This window comes from Mustelus asterias, chromosome 8 (genome assembly GCF_964213995.1).
Source record: "Mustelus asterias chromosome 8, sMusAst1.hap1.1, whole genome shotgun sequence".
Classification (NCBI taxonomy): domain Eukaryota; kingdom Metazoa; phylum Chordata; class Chondrichthyes; order Carcharhiniformes; family Triakidae; genus Mustelus; species Mustelus asterias.
The window spans coordinates 4,550,544-4,574,257 of NC_135808.1; the positions used below are offsets into that span (position 1 = coordinate 4,550,544).

General features: G+C 45.9%; 1 protein-coding gene across 1 annotated transcript in view; it reads left to right on the forward strand.

Moving 5' to 3' along the window:
- Window positions 1-4,448, forward strand: part of LOC144497629 (uncharacterized) — a 73,749-nt gene extending 69,301 nt beyond the window's left edge. The window contains exon 12 of the mRNA XM_078219070.1: window positions 3,624-4,448. Coding sequence (XP_078075196.1) covers window positions 3,624-4,234 — 611 coding nt within the window. The 3' untranslated portion in view covers window positions 4,235-4,448. The remainder of the gene's footprint in view (window positions 1-3,623) is intronic.
- Window positions 4,449-23,714: the final 19,266 nt, after the last annotated feature.

Genomic DNA, 23,714 nt, shown 5'->3' on the forward strand with positions numbered 1-23,714 from the left:
TCGCTGGAAAGGCGGCGGCTAAGAGGGGATCTTATTGAAACATATAAGATGATTAGAGGTTTAGATAGGGTGGATAGTGATAGCCTTTTTCCTCTGATGGAGAAATCCAGCACGAGGGGGCATGGCTTTAAATTGAGGGGGGGTAGTTATAGAACCGATGTCAGGGGTAGGTTCTTTACACAGAGGGTGGTGAGGGATTGGAATGCCCTGCCAGCATCAGTTGTAAATGCGCCTAGTTTGGGGGCGTTTAAGAGATCCGTAGATAGGTTCATGGACGAAAAGAAATTGGTTTAGGTTGGAGGGTCACAGTTTTTTTTTAACTGGTCGGTGCAACATCGTGGGCCGAAGGGCCTGTTCTGCGCTGTAATGTTCTATGTTCTATGTTCCTCATCTCTGTCTTAAATGGACAACCCTTTGCTCTGAGAATATGCCCTTTGGTCCTGGACTCTCACACAAAGGGAAACAACCTGTCAGCATCCGAGCTGTCAAGCCCCCTGAGAATCCTATCTGTATCATTCTTCTAAACTCCAATGAGTACAGGCCCATCCGACTTAGCCTTGATTCGTCAAAATATCCCTCCATATTTGGAATCAATCTAATGAACTTTCTCTGGACTGCCTCTAATGCTGGTATGTCTTTTCTGAGGTAAGGGGATGAAAACAGTATTCCAGGTGTGGTCTAACTAGTCACTTGTACAGTTCCAGTGAGACCTCCCTATTTTCATACTCCATTCCCTTTTCAATAAAGGTCAATATTCCATTTGTCTTCCCGAACACTGGCTGAACTTGCATGCCAGCTTTTTGTGATCTTTGCACAAGGATCCCAAATCCCTCTGTGCTGCAGCTTTCTGCAGTCTTTCTCAATTTAAATAATATCCAGCTCCTTTATTCTTCCCACCAATGTGCATAACTTCACATTTTCCTGCATTATTTCTTTTATCTGCAAAGGTTTCACCCACACACCAAATTTTTTTTAATTCCTCTGTCGACTCTGTCATCCTCACCACTTGCCTTCCCACCTATTTTTGTGTCATCCTCAAACTTAGCAATAGTACATTCACTTCCCTCATCCAAATGATTAATATAGATAATCCAAGAAATTACCATTGAATTAGAGACTGATTCCTTGGATGAAGGCGGTTATGTTATCATGAAAGCCTGAGCAGGTTTGGCCGATACCCATTGGAGTTTAGGAGAATGAGAGGTGATCTTATTGAAACATAGAAGACACTGAGGGGACTCGACAGGATTGATGCTGAGTGGATGTTTCCCTTGCGATGGCGTCTTGTACAATGGACAGTTTGAAAATGAGCAATCTCCCATTTAATACAGAAATGAGATTTTGTTTTCTGTCAGAGGGTGATTTGTGTTGGAATTCTCTACCCCAGTGAGCGGTGGAGGCCGGATCACTGACAATATTCAATTAGATCAGTGATGATCTTGTTGAGTGGCAGAGCAGGCTCGAGGGGCCGAATGGCTACTCCTGTTCCGAATTCCTTTGTTCTTGAAATTGATTTTTTGTGAGATATCTTACAGACTCGGATTGTGCACAATCTGTACAGTGACATCTACACGATGCTTCACAGAGATATCACCTCCCACCCGCTGAGTCCAGCTTTCTCTGCTCCACCTCTGTCCCCTCTCCCTCTCTCCTCAACCTTGACCTTCCCTCCCACTCTTCTTCTCACAGTCTGTCTTCCCTCTCTCAAATTCTCCTTCCCCAACCCCGCTATCTCTCTCTCCTTCCACTCCCTGTTCCTTATGCTCTCCTCTACTCACATACTCCTCCCCGCTAACTTCTTTCCACCTACATTCTCTCTCCCTTTCTCCCCCTCCCACTCACCTCCCATTCTCCCTTTGTCTCTCCCTCTTTAATTCCTCTCTTCTTCTTACCTTGGGTGGCACGGTGGCACAGTGGTTAGGATTGCTGCCTCACAATGCCAGGGACCCAGTTTCGATTCCTGGCTTGGGTCACTGTCTGTGCGGAGTCTACATGTTCTCCCCCATGTCTGCGTGGGTTTCCTCCAGGTGTTCCAGTTTCCTCCCACAGTCCGAACGACGTGCTGGTTAGCGATGCTAAATTCTCCTTCAGTGTACAGGCGCCGAAGTGTGGTGACTGGGGGATTTTCACACTAACTTCATTGAAGTGTTAATTTAAGACTACGCGTGACAACAATAAACTTGAAACTCAATCTGTCCCGAAATCTCCCTCCCATTCCCCACAACCATCCCTTCTCCCTGCCAGGCACTCCTTTGTCCCTCCTGTTCCGTGACCCTGCTCCCCACCCACTCTCCCTCATCACCGTCCCACTCTCCCCCATCTACGCATAATCTCTCTCCACCTCACCTGTCCCCTTCCCTCATCATTCTGCGATACTTCTCCCCCTCACTCTCTTCTCTCCCACATTCTTCCCTGCCCCTCCTGCTTTATTTCCCGTCCTGTCTTTCACACGGAAAGATCTGTTTTTTTCTTCAGAATAAACTTGAGCACGACTGGTCCGAAGTAAATACTCCTTTATTTAAGCGTCTTTTATAAGCATTTTACAGAAAGCGAAATAAAGATTACTTAAGAGCGAGAAAGAGAGAGAGGGAGCGAGAGCAGCCAAAGGCCAGCGCTGAGATCGAACAACACCAAACATAGTCTGGATCTAACAAACTAAACATCAATCTGTGTCTACAATATAACTAAATACTTATATTGTTATAAGTTTCGTATAAGCAGTGTCCAGCTGCACCAACAACTTGTTTCTGTGACCATGAGTAAGCTTCTGTACATTGTACTTTCAGAGAATACAACTAAGTCTCCAGGCGAGACCCAGAATTTCAAGCTGATGTGACCAAATTAGCTGAAGTTAGCTTAAAGCACAGCACAATTAGTTACATTAGGCAGAAATACCTTAAAATGAAACTTTTTAATTGGGCAAACTATACAGAAGATCCCACACAACATTCTCTTCTCTCTTTGACTCTCTCTCTCTCTCACACCATCCTATTCTTCCTCCCATGCTCCTGCTCTCATTAACTATCCTCGTTTCTCTTTCTCACACTCTCCCACTTTTGTATTCATGCTCTCTCTCACTCTCTCTGCCACCCTGAGCTCTGTATCCCTCCACCTTGATGTCTCACAGCCTCCCACACTACCTGCCTTCCAGATGCTCTCTCTTCTCTGCCCTTTCTTTCTCACCCACTCTCCCAATCCCTGTCATCTGCTCTGCCGTTCTCCCTCCTGCTTCCACACTCAAAACGTCCCACTCTGACTTGCCCTCTCCCTCATCCCGCTCTCACTCTCCCTCTTTACACTCCTGCTCCCTCCAGTCCCTCTCATTACTGCCTGTTTTCTCTCTTCCCAACTGCACCCCTCCACCTCCTTCTCTTCCCCCTCCCTTTCTCTCTGTCACTCACTCTCTCCTCTCTTCCCTGCCTCTCCTTTCTGGTCTATTCCCACTCCTCTCCCCTCCCTCTGGCTCCATGTTGCCATCCCATTCCTGCTCCCACTCTCTCCTACCCTTCATTCTCCCTTCCCCCTCACAAACCTCTCTCCTCTCTTCCTCACTCCTCACACACTCTCCCCTCCCCACCCCCTCTCTCTAAATCACTGACTGTGTTATTGTAACTTTCCCCCAGCTCCAGCCTCTCTGACTCTGGATCCGAACACAGCGAATCCCCGGCTCATCCTGTCTGAGGACCGGACCAGTGTGAGAGTCGGAGATGAACTGCAGCCGCTCCCTGACACCCCGGAGAGGTTTGATTCTTGGGAATGTGTCCTGGGATCAGAGGGATTCACATCAGGGAGACATTACTGGGAGGTGGAGGTGGAGGAGAAGTCAGAGTGGATTCTGGGAGTGGCCCGAGAGTCTGTGAACAGGAAAGGAGGAATCTCCCTGATTCCTGAGTCCGGATTCTGGATTCTGGGGCTGAATACAAGAAGATTGTTTGGTTTTATGTTGCTGCGGATTGTGGGGCTGTTTGCCAGAAATGGTTATTTTGCCCTCACCTCCCCCTCACCGACCCCCCTCACCCCGAGTGCGAATCCCCGGAAGATCGGGGTTTTCCTGGACTATGAGGGTGGACAGGTGTCATTTTACAATGCGGACAACATGTCCCATCTCCACACTTTCACCCACACTTTCACTGAGAGAATCTTTCCCATCTTCAGACCGGGATCGAATATCAACAAAAACTCAACATCGCTGACAATCTGCGGATTAAAGGTCACTAACAGATCCATCCCATAATTTCACACCGTCTCCCTGCCTCCTGCCAGCTGTAAACTGATGGAACCTGTTCATATTGTGGTTATTATATAGAATTATAATTTACATTGGGGGCTCCATGGTTACATTTGTAAAATGATTCTTCAAACAAAACAATCTGAGAATCACTGGAATAGAAACAGTTTTTCTCAAAGATTCCACAGCTCATCATTAAATCCAAGAAGCAGAAACTCTACATGTTGTTTGTGTCGTCACTGAGTGAGGGGGCGGGGTTCCGGGGAATGGAGAAGCCGATTGGCCGGAGCTCCTGTCACTCTGAGTGAGGGAGGCGGGATTCCGGGGAATGGAGAAGCCGATTGGCCGGAGGTACTGTCACTCTGAGGTCATATTATGATTTTTATATAATCTAATATTTGGATCAGATTAAATCCACATTTTTAAAGTTGTCTTCAACTGAAAATTGTTTTATGAGAAGAGAATGAATAGACTCGGCCTCGATTCCCCAGGGTTTAAATGAGGGGGAGTTTGACACAGGGTAGATGCTGGAAGGATGGTTCCCCTGGCTGCGGTCTCCAGAACCAGGGACTTTAGCAGCTTGATGGTGATGTTCCTGGAATAATAATCCAGACTCCAACCAGTGGAGAATTTTCCCCCTGATTGCCATTGAGTTGGCTTTTGCTGGGGGTCCTTGATGCCAAACTGGGTGAAATGCTGCCCGTTTGGAGAGAAGCCACAGGAAATGATTCTCTTCCTGCGGACAAATAGAAGCGACCTGAGGAGGGCAGCTCCACTCAGCCGGATAACCGAGAGCCGGCATTTCACAGGAGGATGGTCTGATCAGTGGGACGATGAAAGTGAGGAGGGATAGTTCACCAGAGCCAACCCCAGATAGGATGTGTTTTCTGAGTTTTGATGCCGTTTTAGCGCTGTGGCAGGGACGGATATCTGGAACTAGAAATTGTGACAAAGATCACACGAGTTCAGAACACGACATGTTTAATGTGGAGGAGTTACCGTAAACCTACTACTTCCTCTTCTCCAGGTAGAACCTCAATCATTTGTCAGTTGCTGAATCAGGATTTTACTCTGGGACAGAGTGAGGAGGCAGCGTCCAAGTCTACCTCAGCCCGAAAGGGGATCAGAGCCCGTGCTGTTGCTGCTATTCTGAACCATGCACGAACTGTCTGGAAAACTGGGTTAAAGATCACCGGGCAGAATTTTACCATCTCATTGTGCCCATTTTATGGCGGGAAAAAGTCATCAAATCGGTCATGGTGCAACTAGCGGGAATTGCGCCCATTCCCATTTTCCCACCAAAAAAATCAGCACGATCGGGACCCCGCCCAAAACGGGCGAAACGTATATTTGCATTTTTTTGCATTCATCACAATGTAATTAGCGAGTTTCACTCTCAATCGTCCCTGCTCAGCTGGAGTCAGTGAGGAAAACACCTCAAGTGTAACAGTCGCATTCAGAGAGCAGAGAGGGTGAGAGAGGAGGTAAGTCTCTGCTTTCAAAAAGCTCCATGCTGCTGAGGTGGTGGGGGGGGGGGGGGGGGTTATTTCATGGCGGCCATGTTGTGTTTTGCATTGGGGGGGCTGCGAGTGTGTGGAGCGGTTGCTGTTATTCACAGAGTTCGACTTCAGCCTCTCAGCATGGGCCCGGGTCTGAGTGCTGATCTCGGGTCTTAGCGCTGACTCTGGGTCCTAGTGCTGGCGGCAGCAAAGACTGTTGCTGATGTTGGATGGGCTGGAAACTCTCTGAAGTGGCAGTGCTGCAGCTCAGGGCAAGTCTCAAGCAGCACTGGGGCCGCGACTGCATGGGTTCTGGGTGTGTGTTGTGAATGGGGGGGAGGGGGCTCTGTATCCATTCTGGGGACCGTGGGGGTTATGGAGAGTGTGTGTTGCTGTGGGGTATGGGGGTGGTGGGGAATGTGTTGCTGGGGGGTCTGTGGGGATATGGGTAGTGTGTGTGGGGCATGGGGAGTGTGTGTTGCTGGGGGGTCTGTGGCGGGGGGGGGGCAGGTATGGGGAGTGTGTGTTGCTGGGGTGGCCAGTGGCGGGTATGGGGAGTGATGGGTTTGGAGGCTTGGTGAGTTGCTGGGTGGTGAAGAAGCTTTGGTGATTACACCCACCTACTGGGTTACAAATTGGAAGTAGATTTTTTTTACTCATTCATGAGATGTGGGCATTTATAGCCCATCCCTTATTGTCCTTGAACAGAGGTTATTTAAGAGTCAACCACATGCTATGGATCTGTAACACCTGCAGGCCAGTGCGGGTAAGGATGAGCTGTGAATAATGAGCTGGACTCAACCACACCAAAGATTCACCAGATAACAAGTTACTGGATAGAGGAGGAAGCTTGGCACTATTTCGAAGACCAAGGATATCATCCCCCGAGCCTGGGTAATATTTAACCCCCTTCCCCACAAACATCACAACATGACAGATTATCTGATCATTATCATGTTCCGGCTTTTGGAAATTTGCTGAGCACAAACTGGCTGCTGCATTCCCAAGGACGAGCACGCTTCAAGAAATACTTCATTGACTGTAAAACACTTTAAGGCATCCCCTGGTAATGAAAAAGCAGTAAGAAGTCTCACAACACCAGGTTAAAATCCAACAGGTTTATTTGGGAGCACAAGCCACCAAATGGCTTGTGGTTGCTTGTGCTGCCAACTAAACCTGTTGGACTTTAACGTGGTGTTGTGAGACTTCTTACTGTGCTTACCCCAGTCCCACGCCGGCATCTCCACATGATGAAAAGCGCGGCAGGAACGGTGTATTTTCTCACTCAGTTTCCTGTTCAGTGGGAAACACTTTCCTGCTGCGCTGCTGTTCCTCCAGCAGGTGGAGTCGTGTACGTTTCTGCAGCAGCTCAACCCATCCCAGAACCCTGCTGCACCCGCAAAGCTTCACTCATAAATACAGTCGCTGTTCTCACATCGGAAAATGCAACAGCCTTGTTACACACATCACCATCATCGACTTCAGAAAACGTAGTGGAGGACATGCCCCTGTCGGCAACAACGGGAAGAAGTCGAAATGGTTGAGAGCTTCAAGTTTCCAGGTGTCCAGATCACAAAGAACCTGCCCTGGTCCCTCCTCGCCGATGCTATAGTTAAGAAAGCCCACCAATACCTCTACTTTCTCAAGCGGCGAAGGAAATTCAGCATGTCAGCTACACTCTCACCAATTTTTACAGATGCACAAGAGAAAACATCCTCTCCAGATGTATCACAGCTTGGTCCGGCTCCTGCTCTGACCAAGACTGCAAGAAACTACAAAGCTTTGTGAACATAGCCCAGTCTATCACGCAAACCAGCCTCCCATCCATTGACATTGACACAAAAGTCTGAGGTCACATACCGACTGACTCAAGAAAGTTTCTTCCCTGCTGCCATCAGACGTTTGAATGAACCTACCTTGCATTAAGTTGATCTTTCTGACACCCTAGCTATGACTGTAACAATACATTCTGCACTCTCTCCTTTCCTTTTCTATGTATGGTTGCTTTGACCGTATAGTGCGCAAGAAACAACGCTTTTCACTGCATACTAGTACGTGACAAATCAAATCAAAATTAGATGGGTGAGTAGTTAATCCCTCTTTGCCACTGTTGGTTCAAAGAGGAATGCTGACCAGAAAACTGGGAGAACTCCCCTGTCTCCACCTTTGGTGGTGAGATCCAAACCACACAGAGTTGGAACAATCATAGAATTATACAGCTTAGTCGAGGCCCTCCGTCTCATCGTGTCCGCACCTACATATGAGAAACACCTGAACTCCCACCTAATAAAGGACAAAGAAAATTACAGCACCGGAATAGACACTTCAGCCCTCCACGCCTGCACCGACCATGCTGCCCGACTGAACTAATACCCCCTACCCTTCCGGGGACCATATCCCTCTATTACCATCCTATTCATATACTTGTCAATACCCCTTAAAAGTCACTACCGTATCCGCTTCCACTATCTCCCCCGGCAACGAGTTCCCGGCGCCCACTACTCTCTGTGTAAAACATCTGCCTCGTACATCTCCTTTAAACCTTGCCCCTCGCACCTTAAACCTATGCCCCCTCGTAATTGATTCTTCCACCCTGGGAAAAAGCTTCTGACTATCCACTCTGTCCATGCCTCTCATAATCTTGTCGACTTCCATCAGGTCTCCCCTCAACCTCCGTCCACAAACCAAGTTTCTCCAACCTCTCCTCATAGCTAATGCCCTCCAGACCAGGCAACATCCTGGTAAATTTTTTCTGTCCCCTCTCCAAAGCCTCCACATCTGCCTATCTGCCAGCACTTGGCCCATAGCCCTGAATATTATGATGAGCTGATCCAGATACTTTTTAAAGGACGTGAGGCAATCCGCCTCTACCACCATCCCAGGCAATGCATTCCAGACCGTCACCACCCTTTGGGTAAAAAAGTGTTTCCTCACATCTCCCGAAACATCCTGCCCCTCAACAAGAGTGGGACATTCAGCCCATTTTTTCTTTCCATTCAAATACAGTAAGATTGCCCCTGTGCAGCAACTCCATTTAGAAACATACAAACATAGAAAAACTACAGCACAAAACAGGCCCTTCGGCCCCACAAGTTGTGCCGAACACATCCTGACCTTTTAGGCCTACCTAATAGAAAAACTACCCGCCTTAATTACAGAATCGCTTTCTACTCTGATGTTCCACAAGAGGAAGTTCCACATTTCCGTTCCTTTTTTTATGGGATGTGTACATCGATGACTGCACCAGCGCTTGTAGCCCATTCCTAATTACCTTTGAACTGAGTGGTTTGCTGGACCATTACACAGGACAGTTAATAGTCAAGCACATCGTGGTGGGGCTGGTAGGCGAGACCAGGTGAAGATGGCAGATTTTCTTCCCTATGAAGTTGCGACAAATGGCTTTGGTTGGGGTGGTACGGTGGCACATTGGTTAGCACTGCTGCCTCAAAGTGCCAGGAACCCAGCTTCAATTCCCGGCTTGGGTCACTCTGTTCGGAGTCTGCACGTTCTCCCCATATCTACGTGGGTTTCCTCCCACAGTCCAAAAGACGTGCTGGTTTGGTGCAATGGCCATGCTAAATTCTCCCTCAGTGCACCGGAACAGGTGCTGGAGTGTGGTGACTAAGGGATTTTCACAGTAACTTCATTGCAGTGTTAATGTAAGCCTACTTGTGACACTAATAAATAAAATAAAAATCTATACTCCAGATTTATTTGTGAAATTATGTGGTGGGATTTGAACCTCTGTCCTGAGATTATTATCCTGGGTTTCTCTATGTCAGCTCTGGTGACATTACCACGATCTCCCCCATGTACCAAAGAGGTTCCTGATTCTCCCCTGAATACAGTAAGAAGTTTAACAACACCAGGTTAAAGTCCAGCAGGTTTATTTGGTAGCAAAAGCCACACAAGCTTTCGGAGCCTGAAGCCCCTTCTTTAGGTGAGTGGGGCTCCGAAAGCTTGTGGAGCTTTTTCTACCAAATCAACCTGTTAGACTTTAACCTGGTGTTGTTAAACTTCTTACTGTTTACCCCAGTCCAACGCCGGCATCTCCACATCATCTCTCCTGAATGACAGAGCTCTCATTCCGAAGATGATTCCCACTTATTCTGGACATGGCCCTTGTCATCTATCGCCACCTGCCGCCTCTAGAACAACATTACAGGCAGGAAGGTCACCGGGTTCCTGCAGTTCACAGCTCATTCCACCCAATATGTTCCTCTCGACAGTTGAACTTCTATTTCTCTTTTCTCCCCTTCCTTCTTTCCCCCAGCCCAAAGCTGTCCTTGCTGATCTTTCAATTCCCAGTTCCCACACAGGGTTTATACCCGGAATGTTAACCTGGCTTCTCTCTCCACCCGTGACTGAGACCCACACTCATCAGTTTACAGCTGGCAGGAGGCAGGGGGACGGTGTGAAATTATGGGATGGATCTGTTAGTGACCTTTAACCCCGCAGCGGGGACCGAGGTTTTCCCGTCGCCATTCAGTTCCGGGACTGAAGATGGGAAAGATTCTCTCAGTGAAGGTGTGGGTGAAAGTGTGGAGATGGGACATGTTGTCCGCATTGTAAAATGACACCTGTCCACCCTCATAGTCCAGGAAAACCCCGATCTTCCAGGGATTCCGGGTGAGGGGGGGAGGTGAAGGCAAAATAACCACTTCCGAGAAACAGCCCCACAATCGAGAATCCAGTCTCAGAGCTCGGGGAGATTCTCCCTTTCCTCTTCACAGACTCTCGGGCCACTCCCAGACTCCACTCTGTCTCCCCCACCTACACCTCCCAGTAATGTCTCCCTGATGGGAATCCCTCTGATCCCAGGACACATTCCCAGGAATCAAACCTCTCCGGGGTGTCAGGGAGCGGCTGCCGTTTGTCTCCGAGTCTCACACTGGTCCGGTCCTCAGACAGGATGAGCCGGGGATTCACTGTGTTCGGATCCAGAATAAGAAGTTTAACAACACCAGGTTAAAGTCCAACAGGTTTATTTGGTAGCAAAAGCCACACAAGCTTTCGAGGCTCTAAGCCCCTTCTTCAGGTGAGTGGGAATTCTGTTCACAAACAGAATTTATAAAGACACAGACTCAATTTACATGAATAATGGTTGGAATGCGAATACTTACAACTAATCCAGTCTTTAAGAAACAAAACAATGGGAGTGGAGAGAGCATCAAGACAGGCTAAAAAGATGTGTATTGTCTCCAGACAAGACAGCCAGTGAAACTCTGCAGGTCCACGCAACTGTGGGAGTTACAAATAGTGTGACATGAACCAAATATCCCGGTTGAGGCCGTCCGCGTGTGTGCGGAACTTGGCTATCCACATCATAGAGTCATAGAGGTTTACAGCATGGAAACAGGCCCTTCGGCCCAACTTGTCCAAGCCGCCCTTTCTTTTAAACCCCTAAGCTAATCCCAATTGCCTGCATTTGGTCCATATCCCTCTATACCCATCGTACCCATGTAACTATCTAAATGCTTTTTAAATAACAAAATTGTACCCGCCTCTACTACTACCTCTGGCAGCTTGTTCCAGACTCTCACCACCCTCTGTGTGAAACAATTGCCCCTCTGGACACTTTTCTATCTCTCCCCTCTCACATTAAATCTATGCCCTCTAGTTTTAGACTCCCCTACCTTTGGGAAAAGATGTTGACTATCAAGCTGATCTGAGCCCCTCATTATTTTATAGACCTCTATAACATCACCCCCTCAGCCTTCTACGCTCCAGAGAAAAAAGTCCCAGTCTATCCAATCTCTCCTTATAACTCAAACCATCAAGTCCCAGTAGCATCCTAGTAAATATTTTCTGCACTCTTTCGAGTTTAATAATATTCTTTCTATAATAGGGTCACCAGAATTGCACACAGTATTCCAAGTGTGGCCTTACCAATGTCTTGTCCAACTTCAAAAAGACGTCCCAATTCCTGCATTCAATGTTCTGACCAATGAAACCAAACATGCTGAATGCCTTCTTCACCACTCTGTCCACCTGTGACTCCACTTAGAGTTATAGAGCTGAATTGTAAGCATACCATTTCCAAGAAACATGATAATAGAGTCAGAGAGTCATAGAGGTTTACAGCCTGAAAACAGACCCTTCGGCCTAACTTGTCCATGCTGCCCTTTTTTTTAAAACTCCTAATTTGGTCACAATTGCCCGCATTTGGCCCAAATCCCCCATATAACTGTCGAAGTGCTTTTTAAAAGACAACATTGTACCCACCTCTACCACCACCTCTGGCAGCTTATCATTCGGATCCAGAGTCAGAGAGGCGGGAGCTGGGGGAAAGTTACAATAACACAGTCAGTGATTTAATTTCTTGCTTTGATTTATTCAAAATCTTTTTCCTTTTTTAACATGCTCACTCGGGTTCTGAATTGCTGCCATTCGAGGGTTTAAACACAAGAGATCCGGATTTAAACCCGAGAATCACTGGAAATAGGAACAGGGTGAGGTGGATTGATGTTGAACACAGAGTGAGGAAGGAAGAGTCAGTGTGGAGTGAGGGTGAGAGAGAACAAGAGGAGAGTGGAAGGTGCAGTAGAGGTGGTAAAGAGAGAGAGAGAAGGAAGAGGCTGCCATTTCTCTGGAGATTATTTCGTGTTTGTAATGTCCCTGGGTCAGTCATCCAGAGGCCCAGGCTAATGTTCTGAGGTCAAAGAACAAAGAAAATTACAGCTGCCCAACTGAACTAAAACCCCTCTATTCCCATCCAATATTAATATAATATAATATTCATGGGTTAAACGCCCCAACACTCTGCTGTTTGAATTTAATCGTAATGAACATATTTACAATATAAAGCTAGTCTCGGAACATAGGAACTAGGAGCAGAATTAGGCCATTCAGCCCTTCGAGCCTGCTCCTCCATTCCATCAGATTATGGCTGATCCCTCCCTGGTCTCAAATCCACCTCCCCACCTGTTCCCATTTTAATAAACCCATTATTTTATCAGAAATGTGAAACCATTTAATGATTCAGACTCCACCGTGCTAAGGGGCAGCGAGTTCCACAAATTCACCTGCAAATAGTTCCTCCTCATCTCAGTTTTAAATCGACTGCCCCTCAACCTATACCTGTGACTTCTTTTGCGTGATTGCCCCAACCAATGAGGCAAATGTGGAACCGAGTAAGAAGAGTCTCAGTGAACAGGGAATTGAGTAGAGATGTTGCAGGATTGTGTTATTGACCATGTCAGTGGCTGGAGTGAGATTGGGGAGCAGGAGGAGAGACAATGTTCGAGATTCACTCTCAATGGGAAGGACATTTCTAAACATTGTTTCATTCCGGGTCTCTGCTTCTGATGATAACTTGGTGAGATTCGATGACCGGAACTCTACCACCTCACCCACATGGAATCGGAGCGGGCGAGGGCCCAACAACTCTCCGTTGACCTCGGGCGGGAATTTCCGGTCTCGTCCGACCAAGCTTGTAAAATCCCGCCCAATGTTTCAGTTGTGGGAATACAGAGATGGATTTCAGGGATTAGGAAAGCTCAAGGATTTTGTAAGCAAGGACAGAATGTGAAGGGTGAGTATTTTTGGGAAGGTTTTTATGAAAGTGGGTATGTAAAGGAATTAGACATAGCATGAGGAGAGTGAACCATGGACAATGTGAGGCAGATGGAACACAGGAAAGAAAGATGTGAGAGAACAGTTTAGGGTGATGGGCGGTGGGAGAGGGGTCAATGGAAGAGGAGGAGGGTCCAATAGAGAAACAGTCTCATTAAATGAAACAGCAGCTCTTGTGGAATTTACAGCAAACCCCAAAGACAGATGGAGTTCATCTCGGGAGAGAGGTTCTGTCCACAAGCTACACAGTATCAGAGTAAAACTCGGAGGGCAGCACTGCAGTGAAGTATTGTCCAAACAGCCATGATTTTAAAATGTTTCCTTCAATTTACAGAGATTGAATGAAAGGCCAGAGACACCAAAATGAAGGAAAACTGGGGGTGAAATTAGAATTTTGGGGAGACGCAAATTCAGTGAAATTGCAGTTTTCCATTGTTCGATAACTTGTCAGATATTCTGTCCAAGGAGGTGAATTTCGGGCAGAGCGCAGAGAAGTGACTGATTCGCTGCCTCCATAGTACAAATTGTTGTGGTCGTTTGAAATTTCGTGAAATTTCGTCAGTTGATGGACAGAGGAGGAAAAGTCTCACCAACTTTACAGCAATATCCAAGTTCTGTATCACCAAATAGCTGTAAATAACTGAAACCAGATCAGAGGAAGTGGCTGAGAGTCTAGATTGAAGTGAGTGATAGCGGGTGACCTGGCAAACATTTATCTTTCAAACAACATCACAGAAATAAATGATTTAGTCATTATCACATTGTGCAGAGTCTGAGTGAATATGATCAGTTTTGGTGAGTTATCCACGGATAACAGCACGGGAGCATAAAAGGCAGGATATATAAATGTAGTTCTTTGTTTTTGTTGTCTCTTCTAACAGTTTATATTTACCTCCATGGTCAATTTGCCTGAATTCCTTTCATCGCCATCTCCATCATGGTTCATTGAGCACGTTTACAACACTGCAAATCTGTGGATAACTCGCCAGCGATGTCGCACTGCAGTCCACCTTTCTATCTTTCACCCCGCCAGTGGATTGGATGTTTCACAACATTCACGGGACCGGCTATATTCACAGCCGGGTGTCCCTGGTGAGGGAGCATGCAGTGTCCATGGACACCATTGAAGCCTTCCACGTTTATTGGGCACCGCAAGGGCTGGGGTGTGTTATTGACCCTTTTAATCACCTTTTGATTTCCTGTTTTAGGTTTCATTTTTTTATCTTATTTATTCGTGTCACAAGTACGCTTACATTAACACTGCAATGAAGTTACTGTGAAAATCCCCTATGAAAGTCGCCACATTCCGGCGCCTGCTTGGGTACACTGAGGGAGAATTTAGCATGGCCAATATACCTAACCAGCAGGTCTTTCAGACTGTGGGAGGAAACCGGAGCACCCGGAGGAAACCCACGCAGACATGGGGAGAATGTGCAAACTCCGCACAGACAGTGACCCAAGCCGGGAATCGAACCCAGGGCCCTGGCGCTGTGAGGCAGCAGTGCTAACCACTGTGCCACCTCACTTATACTTTGCTTTTGTTTCGGGTGATCCCCCTTTCAGGGGTTGCCCTTCTTGCTTTAGCCCTCAATTTGTTAATTTAGTTTACTTGGTTTGCCAACAAGAATGGCATTGAACTCATTGATACCAGTTTATTTATTAGTGTCATAAGTGCAATGAAGTTACTGTGAAAATCACCTACCATCTGAGTCTTGGTTCTCTGAAAAACTGAACATTCACTCTGCACTGCCTTCACACCCTTCCTTTTTAAATTTGGGGTATTGTTCAGCACAAGGATGTTTATTTTTATCTCTGCAGTTCCGGAGTTTGAACAATTGAATACAATACTGTCTGAACCCTCTCTGAACCAGTGAAACGATTCCTGAGTTTGATACTGCACTAACAGTTTTAACAACACCAGGTTAAATTCCAACAGGTTTATTTAGTAGCAAATACCATTAGCTTTCGGAGCGCTGCTCCTTCGTCAGATGGAGTGGAAATCTGCTCTCAAACAGGGCATCGAGACACAAAACACAGACATCAGTGGTTATTTATTCTGGGAGCCAGTTTATCCCTTTTAAACTGGGTTTATAAATCAATAAAATGAATATTAAAACATACCAGGACTAACGGAGCCTATCATTTTCTCTGCATTGTGTACTTTGTACTTCTCCACACACACTGTCCCTTTCTCAAACTAAAACAGAAAATGCTGGAAAATCCTAGCAGGTCTGACAGCATCTATGGAGAGAGAATAGAGCCAACATTTCAAGTCAGGGTGACCCTTCATCAGACTGTCCTTTTCTGTTGCTGACAGTTTTTGAAGGTCCTCAGTAATCCTTGAATGTTAAACGATTGATGTGATAATTTGTGTTGATTTTATCATAAACCTCTGACACTATTAGTAGATCCAAATGCAGGTTTATTTTCACATATGTGGGAGAAGTGAGGTTCCTAACAGTGGACCCAGGGCTTCTCTTCGAACACAAGTAAGAACAGAGTTTATATATGTCCCTGTTCCCGCCCTCATTACATTGCAATTTTCTGAGATGGCTGCCATTGTTCATGGTGAGATTCTTGTTGTTTTAGCAGTATCTTCCTCTGCGTAGTTTGTTCGATCTCCAAGGCCACGATTGTTCGTCATTTATATCCTTGAAATGACATCACAGGTTTTGCACAAACAAGTTAACTAATATACATACAGGTTTGTATAATGCTTTATATCAGGATAAGATGAATAACGTATGATGAATATATATATATAATAATCTATGGTGATTCAAAGACAGACGGCATACATGTCAACTCCATCGTGTTAAACAAAGGTACATAAAAATGGAGACTGTTCAGCTTATTTCGAGCTGGGTTAATCGCATTTCTTGATAACAAATGGAGACAGAGGAATAGCTGTTCCTTTTATCTGGCACAGACATGAAAAACACCGAACTCTGACGAAAACATGGACTCTGCAGTGTTCTCAACAAAATCACAGAGTTTGGGTCTTAATGCTTAAGTGTGACAAAGTTCATTAACCCATTCCCGACTTCACATCCTTGATTTGATTTGATTGATTATTGTCATATGTATTAACAGACAGTGAAAAGTATTGTTTCCTGCACACTACACAAACAAAACATACCGTTCATAGAGAAGGAAACGAGAGAGTGCAGAATGTAGTGTTACAGTCATAGCGAGGGTGTAGAGAAAGATCAACTTAATGCAAGGTCGGTCCATTCAAAAGTCTGACAGCAGCGGGGAGGAAGCTGTTCTTGAGTCAATTGGTACGTGACCTCAGAGTTTTGTATCTCTTTCCCGATGGAAGAAGGTGGAAGAGAGAATGTCCAGTGCGTGGGGTCCTTAATTATGCTGGCTGCTTTGCCGAGGCAGCGGGAAGTGCAGACAGAGACAATGGATGGGAGACTGGTTTGTGTGATGGATTGGGCTACATTCATGACCTTTTGTAGTTCCTTGTGGTCTTGGGCAGAGCAGGAGTCATACCAAGCTGTGATAAAACGAGAAAGAATGCTTTCTATGGTGCATCTGTAAAAGTTGGTGAGGGTCGTAGCTGACATGCCAAATGTCCTTAGTCTGCTGATGAACTCGAAGCGTTGGTGGGCTTTCTGAACTATAGTTCTCACAATCTCACAGGATTTTACCAAATTTGTACAGTTTGAGTAAGCGTGTCCCACCTGCCTACTCATTTCCATTTGCAGAGGAGCAGGAGAGCTCTCCCGCTGTCCTGGACAACATTCCTCCCTCAACCTGCAGCACCGATAAACCTGGATATCATCTCATTTCCTTCTGTGGAATCAAGTGCTATTCAAATGGCCCCCTCATTGTGACAAACGCGATTATCAGTAAATCATTGTGGGTGCAGTATGTTTCTGGAACAAAAACAGAAATTGCTGGAAACTCTCAGCAGGTCTGACAGCGTCTGTGGAGAGAGAATAGAGCCAACGTTTCGAGTGTGGATGTCCCTTCGTCAGAGTTGAAGTTTCTGGCATAGGTTGAGACTCCCGTCCTGCCCGCCATGGGAATCATTGCGGGGGGAGGGGGGGGGGATGGGGGCGGGTGGTGGGAGGACGCGGGGGGGGGGGGGGGGGTGGGACGCAGGTCATGCAAAGGTCCGTTGACCTTCGGTGGGATTTTCCGATCTTGGGGCTGGAAAATCCCGCCGTGTGTGTGAACTCAAGTCTTTCATTGTGACAAAGCGCACCGCTGCCACCTGCTGACAGAATCTCAGTACTGCAGGAAATAATTCCCCATTAAAAACAGCCCAAGAAGTGGGCACTGTTTTCGAAGGTTCACAGGCAGGATGGGCTGAATGGTCTCTTTCCATTGCGAGGTCACATTATGATTTTTATATGATCTAATATTTAGATCGGATCAAATCCACATTTTCAAAGTGGGCTTGAACTGAATATTGTCATGTGAGATGAGAATGAATCGACTCGACCTCTGTTCCCCAGAGTTTCAATGAGAAGATGGTTGACACAGGGTAGGTGCTGGAAGGCTGGTTCCCCTGGCTGGGGTCTCCAGACCCAGGGACTTTAGCAGCTTGATGGTGATGTTCCTGGAGTAATAATCCAGACTCTAACCAGAGGAGTGATTCCCCCCTGATTGCATTGAGTTGTGTTGTGTTTTGCTGGGGCTCCTTGATGCCACACTGGGTGAAATGCTGCCTTGATGTTCAGGGCAGTCACTCGCTCTCCACCTCTGGAATTCAGCTCTTTGTTCCAGCTCTGGGGGATGTTCAGTTTGGCTTCCTCCAGGAGCACTCAGCTCCACATCTCATTGCAGCCTCAGTGCAAACTCTCAGGAGGCCATGGAATGGAGTGAAACTGGACATCCCATGAGAAAGTGTTGGCCTCATATGAAAGGAGGAGTTGAATGAGCGCCCATGATGCGACTCCTGGCGGCTGAGGGGGGAAAGCGGGCGTGCGGGAGGAAAAGCTCCAGCCAGAGCGCGAGGAGCGCGCTGACCTCCAGCCCAAGATGTGGAGATGCCGGCGTTGGACTGGGGTAAACACAGTAAGAAGTTTAACAACACCAGGTGAAAGTCCAACAGGTTTATTTGGTAGCAAAAGCCACACAAGCTTTTGGAGCTCCAAGCCCCTTCTTCAGGTGAGTGGGAATTCTGTTCACAAACAGGGCATATAAAGACACAAACTCAATTTACATGAATAATGGTTGGAATGCGAATACTTACAGCTAATCAAGTCTTTAAGATACAAACAACGTGAGTGGAGAGAGCATCAAGACAGGCTAAAAAGATTCATGTAAATTGAGTCTGTGTCTTTATATGCCCTGTTTGTGGACAGAATTCCCACTCACCTGAAGAAGGGGCTTGGAGGTCCGAAAGCTTGTGTGGCTTTTGCCACCAAATAAAGCTGTTGGACTTTAACCTGGTGTTGTGAAACTTCTTACTGTGTCCAGCCCAAGGTCTGAGCGCGGGAAGAAGCGCGGCTCTGATTGGAGGATCAGGCAGCGTCGGCGGGGGCAGGGGGAGGGGCAGGACTCAGCACAGGATCACGTGGCGGGAAGCGCGAGTGGGGGAGGGGAGCCCGGGAAAGGCCTCGGAGCCCCGGGCTTTAGAAAGAGACAATGTCCCAAATTCAGCTGATTCAGCTTCCTCACCACATTCTGTGATCCTGAGTGTCACTGATTCACCAGCTCCATTCACACATCACACACACTGATTGACACCCACACTGCAACATTACATTGCGCTCTTCACCTTGTTATTCCTCTGTTCAGATCATTCCTACCCAAAGCACACAGGAAAAATCATCAAATTATCCCCAATTTGACTTGTAAGGCGTGGTTACAGTGGATTAACCAGGATTCAATTAAATACAATCCTGATGCTGCCCACAAAATAATTATCAAAATAATTGTCAAAATTTTATATTGAACCACCGAAAAATACCCATTTACCCCAGATATCGAAAAACTGTGTCAATCTTAATCTTTAAAGAATATCTTAAAGAGGTCGCGAGGTTTAGGTGGAACCGCGGCCTTAGGGCCGGGACAGCTGAAGGCAGCCACCAATGTTGGAGCAAAGGGAATCGGGGTTTAACAAGAGGCAGAATGGAGCAGCTCAGAGATCTTAGCAAGTTATCGGGCTGGAGGAGTTTTCAAAGATGGGGAGCAGCGAGGTCACGGGAGGTGATTTAAACACAAAGATGTGTTGAGGGAGCTGGATATATAATCTCACACAATTCACACATCAGGCGCACCCAAACCCGTGTCCCCATCACAAATACAGACAACAGTCAGAAAACACAAACAGACAGGGTCCATTAGTTCCACTGTGTTTCAGGGTGAAAACGGTGTTATTGACCGACAGAAAATTATCCAAAAGGGGAATCACAGACAAGGCCGGAAGAAATAAGGGAATGGAGTAAGGAATGGGGAAGGACGCCAGAGTTAGAATAATCCCCATACCTCATAACATAACAGAATCGCCTCCGGAATAGAGGAAAGTCAGGAAACGACTAACTTGTTCCGTTATGTTCACAAGTATTAGACGAATGCCGGAACTATTATTTCTCAGTAAGAAGTCTCACAATACCAGGTTGAAGTCCAACAGGTGAAGGAGCAGCGCTCCGAAAGCTCGTGATTCCAAATAAACCTGTTGGAGTTTAACCTGGTGTTGTGAGACTTATTACTGTGCCCACCCCAGTTCAAAGCCGGCATCTCCACATCTTATTTCTCATTTTGACTCTAAGGAAATAATCACATCATCCAATCACCTTGAGACATTTCAAACATCTGATTGATTTTTGTGTATCGGTAACTCTGAGATTTCTTGATCATTAGAATCTCAATTCCCTTTAACTTCTCGATTTTTTTATTGGTTCTGGAATCTTCTCTTCTTCCCTGAGATCTCCGAGTGAAATGTTTCTCGGTGAAATCCTGGTGCATTTTAATCAGCAGGAAGCGACTCGTGATTCTGTCCGTCTCTCCCAGCAGGACGCGTCTTGTCAGTTTCACAAAACAGCTTCAGTTCTTCCCGATAATTCCCACCTTTCATTCCCTTGTGGAATTCAGATTTAATTCACCGGGTTTTATTTTGCCTGAGTCTCCATGTCAGAGGAAACATCCTCCCAGCATTTACCCTGACAAACCCTGAAGAATTTGAGATGTTTAAATGAGACAACCTTTCATTTTCTCATCTCCACGAATTATAATTATAATAAAATTATCTCCTTATAAAAATCCGCCAGAATTTTGTTTCATGAATCTTCTTTGCACTCCCGCAAATACAACTATATCTCACAATTCTGGTCTCCAGAACTGGAAACAGTAAAAACAGCTGCCCACTCACCAACGCCCTTTATAGGATCATAGAATAGAATCACAGAATCCCGACAGTGCAGAAGGAGGCTCTTCGGCCCATCGAGCGTTCACCGACAACAATTCCACGCAGCCCGATCCAAGTATTTACCCTGTTAATCACACACTAAGGGGCCATTTAACATGGCCAATCAACCTAACCCGCACGTCTTTGGACTGTGTGAGGAAACCGGAGCACCCGGAGGAAACCCACGCAGACACGGGGAGAACTTGCAAACTCCACACAGACAGTTACCCGAGGCAGAATTTGAACCCGGATCCCTGCTGTGAGGCAGCAGTGCTAATCACTGTGCCAACGTGCTTCTAGACATAGAACATAGAACAGTACAGCACAGAACAGGCCTTTCGGCCCACGATGTTGTGCCGATTTAAGTGTAAGGCTGTGGGGAGGATACGAGGAAGGTCTTTTTATACAGTGAATGGTAATAACGTGGAACTGGCTGCTCACGATGGTTGTGGAACTGGAGATGGTTAATGATTTCAAAAGGAACTTGGATGAGGATTTGAGGGAATAAAATTTCCCAAAGGGAAAACCCTCAAAACCTTAAATTTCAAAGTGAGGCAGGAGTGAAGAGGCGAATGAAACTGAGTGGATTGCTGTGCAAAGAGCCCAGCTGGATTCAGTGGGCTGAATGGCCTCAGTCTGCATTGCAATGGTATATAACAGCAGACAAATAAGGACAGAGCAGCAAGCAGAGGTAGCTACATTGCCATGGAAACATAGACGAGACACATTAATTGAAGCATGATAAGGAGTTAGAGAGAATTGGTGTCTCGGTTCAAGGAAATTTGAGGAGGGAGCTTCTGGCAGTAATCATTAGGCTATCAAGGATACCACACATTGACAAGTGTAAAATATGCCCCTTGGCATTGCCACACCTGTACTGATAAAAGATTCAACCTCAGAAAAACAAATATTCTCAAGGGTTTGTACAGGCAAATCCTGAGTGAATCCTACCTTTGGATAATAAAGTTGAAGATTATAAGCCAATGCAATTGTTTTGATTTGTCGAAATTGTCTGAATAGAGTCCACACTCCTTCTTACATCAGTGTAGAAAACTCCGAGACTATTGGAGGATGAGCCAGGGGTTTAGGCCAGAGGTGCAGCCAGGGGTTTAGGCGAGAGGTGCAGCCTCATATCAACGTGACTTTTACTCAAGGCATAAATGGTGTGATATGATTCTCAATGTAAGTAAATGATCAAATACTGTTTCAAATCTCACTAATCCTCAATAAAGTTTCATCATTATCACCAGTATTGTTCAATCTTGAATCATAATGTTTGCTTAATAAAAACTTTACAACCAACATTTCAAAATGGAAACAGCATCTCAAAACATTCTACACTTTCAATAGGGAATTACAATGATACACTTTGTATCCTATTAAACTCTTCAGGATACAACATTTAAAACCAAACTCTGAAATACAATTACAACTTTAAAAAACAAGATTAGTTTGAATATAAATTAATATAAAAAGAATAAGAACTTACAATGCTATCCAGAATCTGTGACAACCCCATGTCCCTCAGGGTTGCACAGCGAATGATGCACTTTTGAAGTAGAATAATTGTTGAAATGTAGAAAACAGCAACATGATGATGATCAAATAATTTGCATGACTAATGCTTATTGAAGGACAATATCAGAGGTTGGTTAGCTCAGTTAGCTCGACAGCTGGTTCATGACTAACATCGTGGATTCAATTCCCTACTGCCTGAGGTGTGGTGATCCTCAGGTTAAATCACCACCAGTCTGCGCTCTCTCTCAAAGAGGAGAGCAGCCTATGGCCATCTGGGACTATGGTGACTTTTCCTACCGAAGGAAAAATATTGGCCAGAACTCCAAGGATACGCAAAAGATGAGCAGAAACAAATTAGAGTCATAGAGGTTTATAGCATGGAAACAGGCCCTTTGTCCCAACTTGTCCATGCCGCCCTTTTTGTTAAACTCCTAAGCTAGTCCCAATTGCCCGCATTTGGCCCATATCCTTCTATACCCATCTTACCCATGTAACTAAGCACTTTTTAAAAGACAAAATTGTACCCCCCTCTACTACGACCTCTGGCAGCTTGTTCCAGACACTCACCACCCTCTGAGTGAAGAAATTGCCCTTCTGGACCCTTTTATATCTCTCCCCTCTCCTCTTAAACCTATACCCTCTAGTTTTAGACTCCCCTACCTTTGGGAAAAGATATTGACCATCTAGCTGATCTATGCCCATCATTATTTTATAGACCTCTATAAGATCGCCCCCTCAGCCTCCTACACTCCAGAGAAAAAAGTTCCAGTCTATCCAGCCTCTCCTTATAACTCAAACCATCAAGTCCTGGTAGTATTCCAGTAAATCTTTTCTGCACTCTTTCTAGTTTAATAATATCCTTTCTATAATAGCTGTGTACAGATCTGGTCACCCTAATTGAGGCCAAATGTTGCTCAATTTTGCATCTGTTGATTTTTTTTAACTCATCCATGGGATGTGAGCTTCACTGGCTGGGTCAGCATTTATTGCCTATCCACGAGGGCATTTGAGAGTCAACCACATTGCTGTGGATCTGGAGTCACATGTAGGCCAGACCCGGTAAGGGCAACAGATTTCCTTCCCTAGAGGGCATTAATGAACCAGATGGTTTTTTTACAACAATGGTTTCATGGTCATCATTAGACTTTTAATGCCAGAGTTTTATTGAATTCAGATTTCACCAGCTGCCATGATGGGATTTGAACCTGGATCCCCAGAGCATTATCCTGGATCTCTGGATTACTAGGCCAGCGACAATACCACTACGCCACTGCCTCCTTCATTGTTTGGCACACAAAGCATATTGTAGCAGCCTGTGACTGCTCGAGTAAAATAGAATCATTAAAAATGAACCAACTACAACCATAAAGAAATACAAGCACAGCAGCTAAAATTTAAAAAAAAAACAGGACACAGAAATTTGCCAAAAGGTAAGGAATGCTGGGAATACCTCAGCCCAAATTCACAGAGACAATTCTGCCTGGAGACAGGCTTTTGCAAGATTCAAACTCAGTCAGTTAAAAGCCAG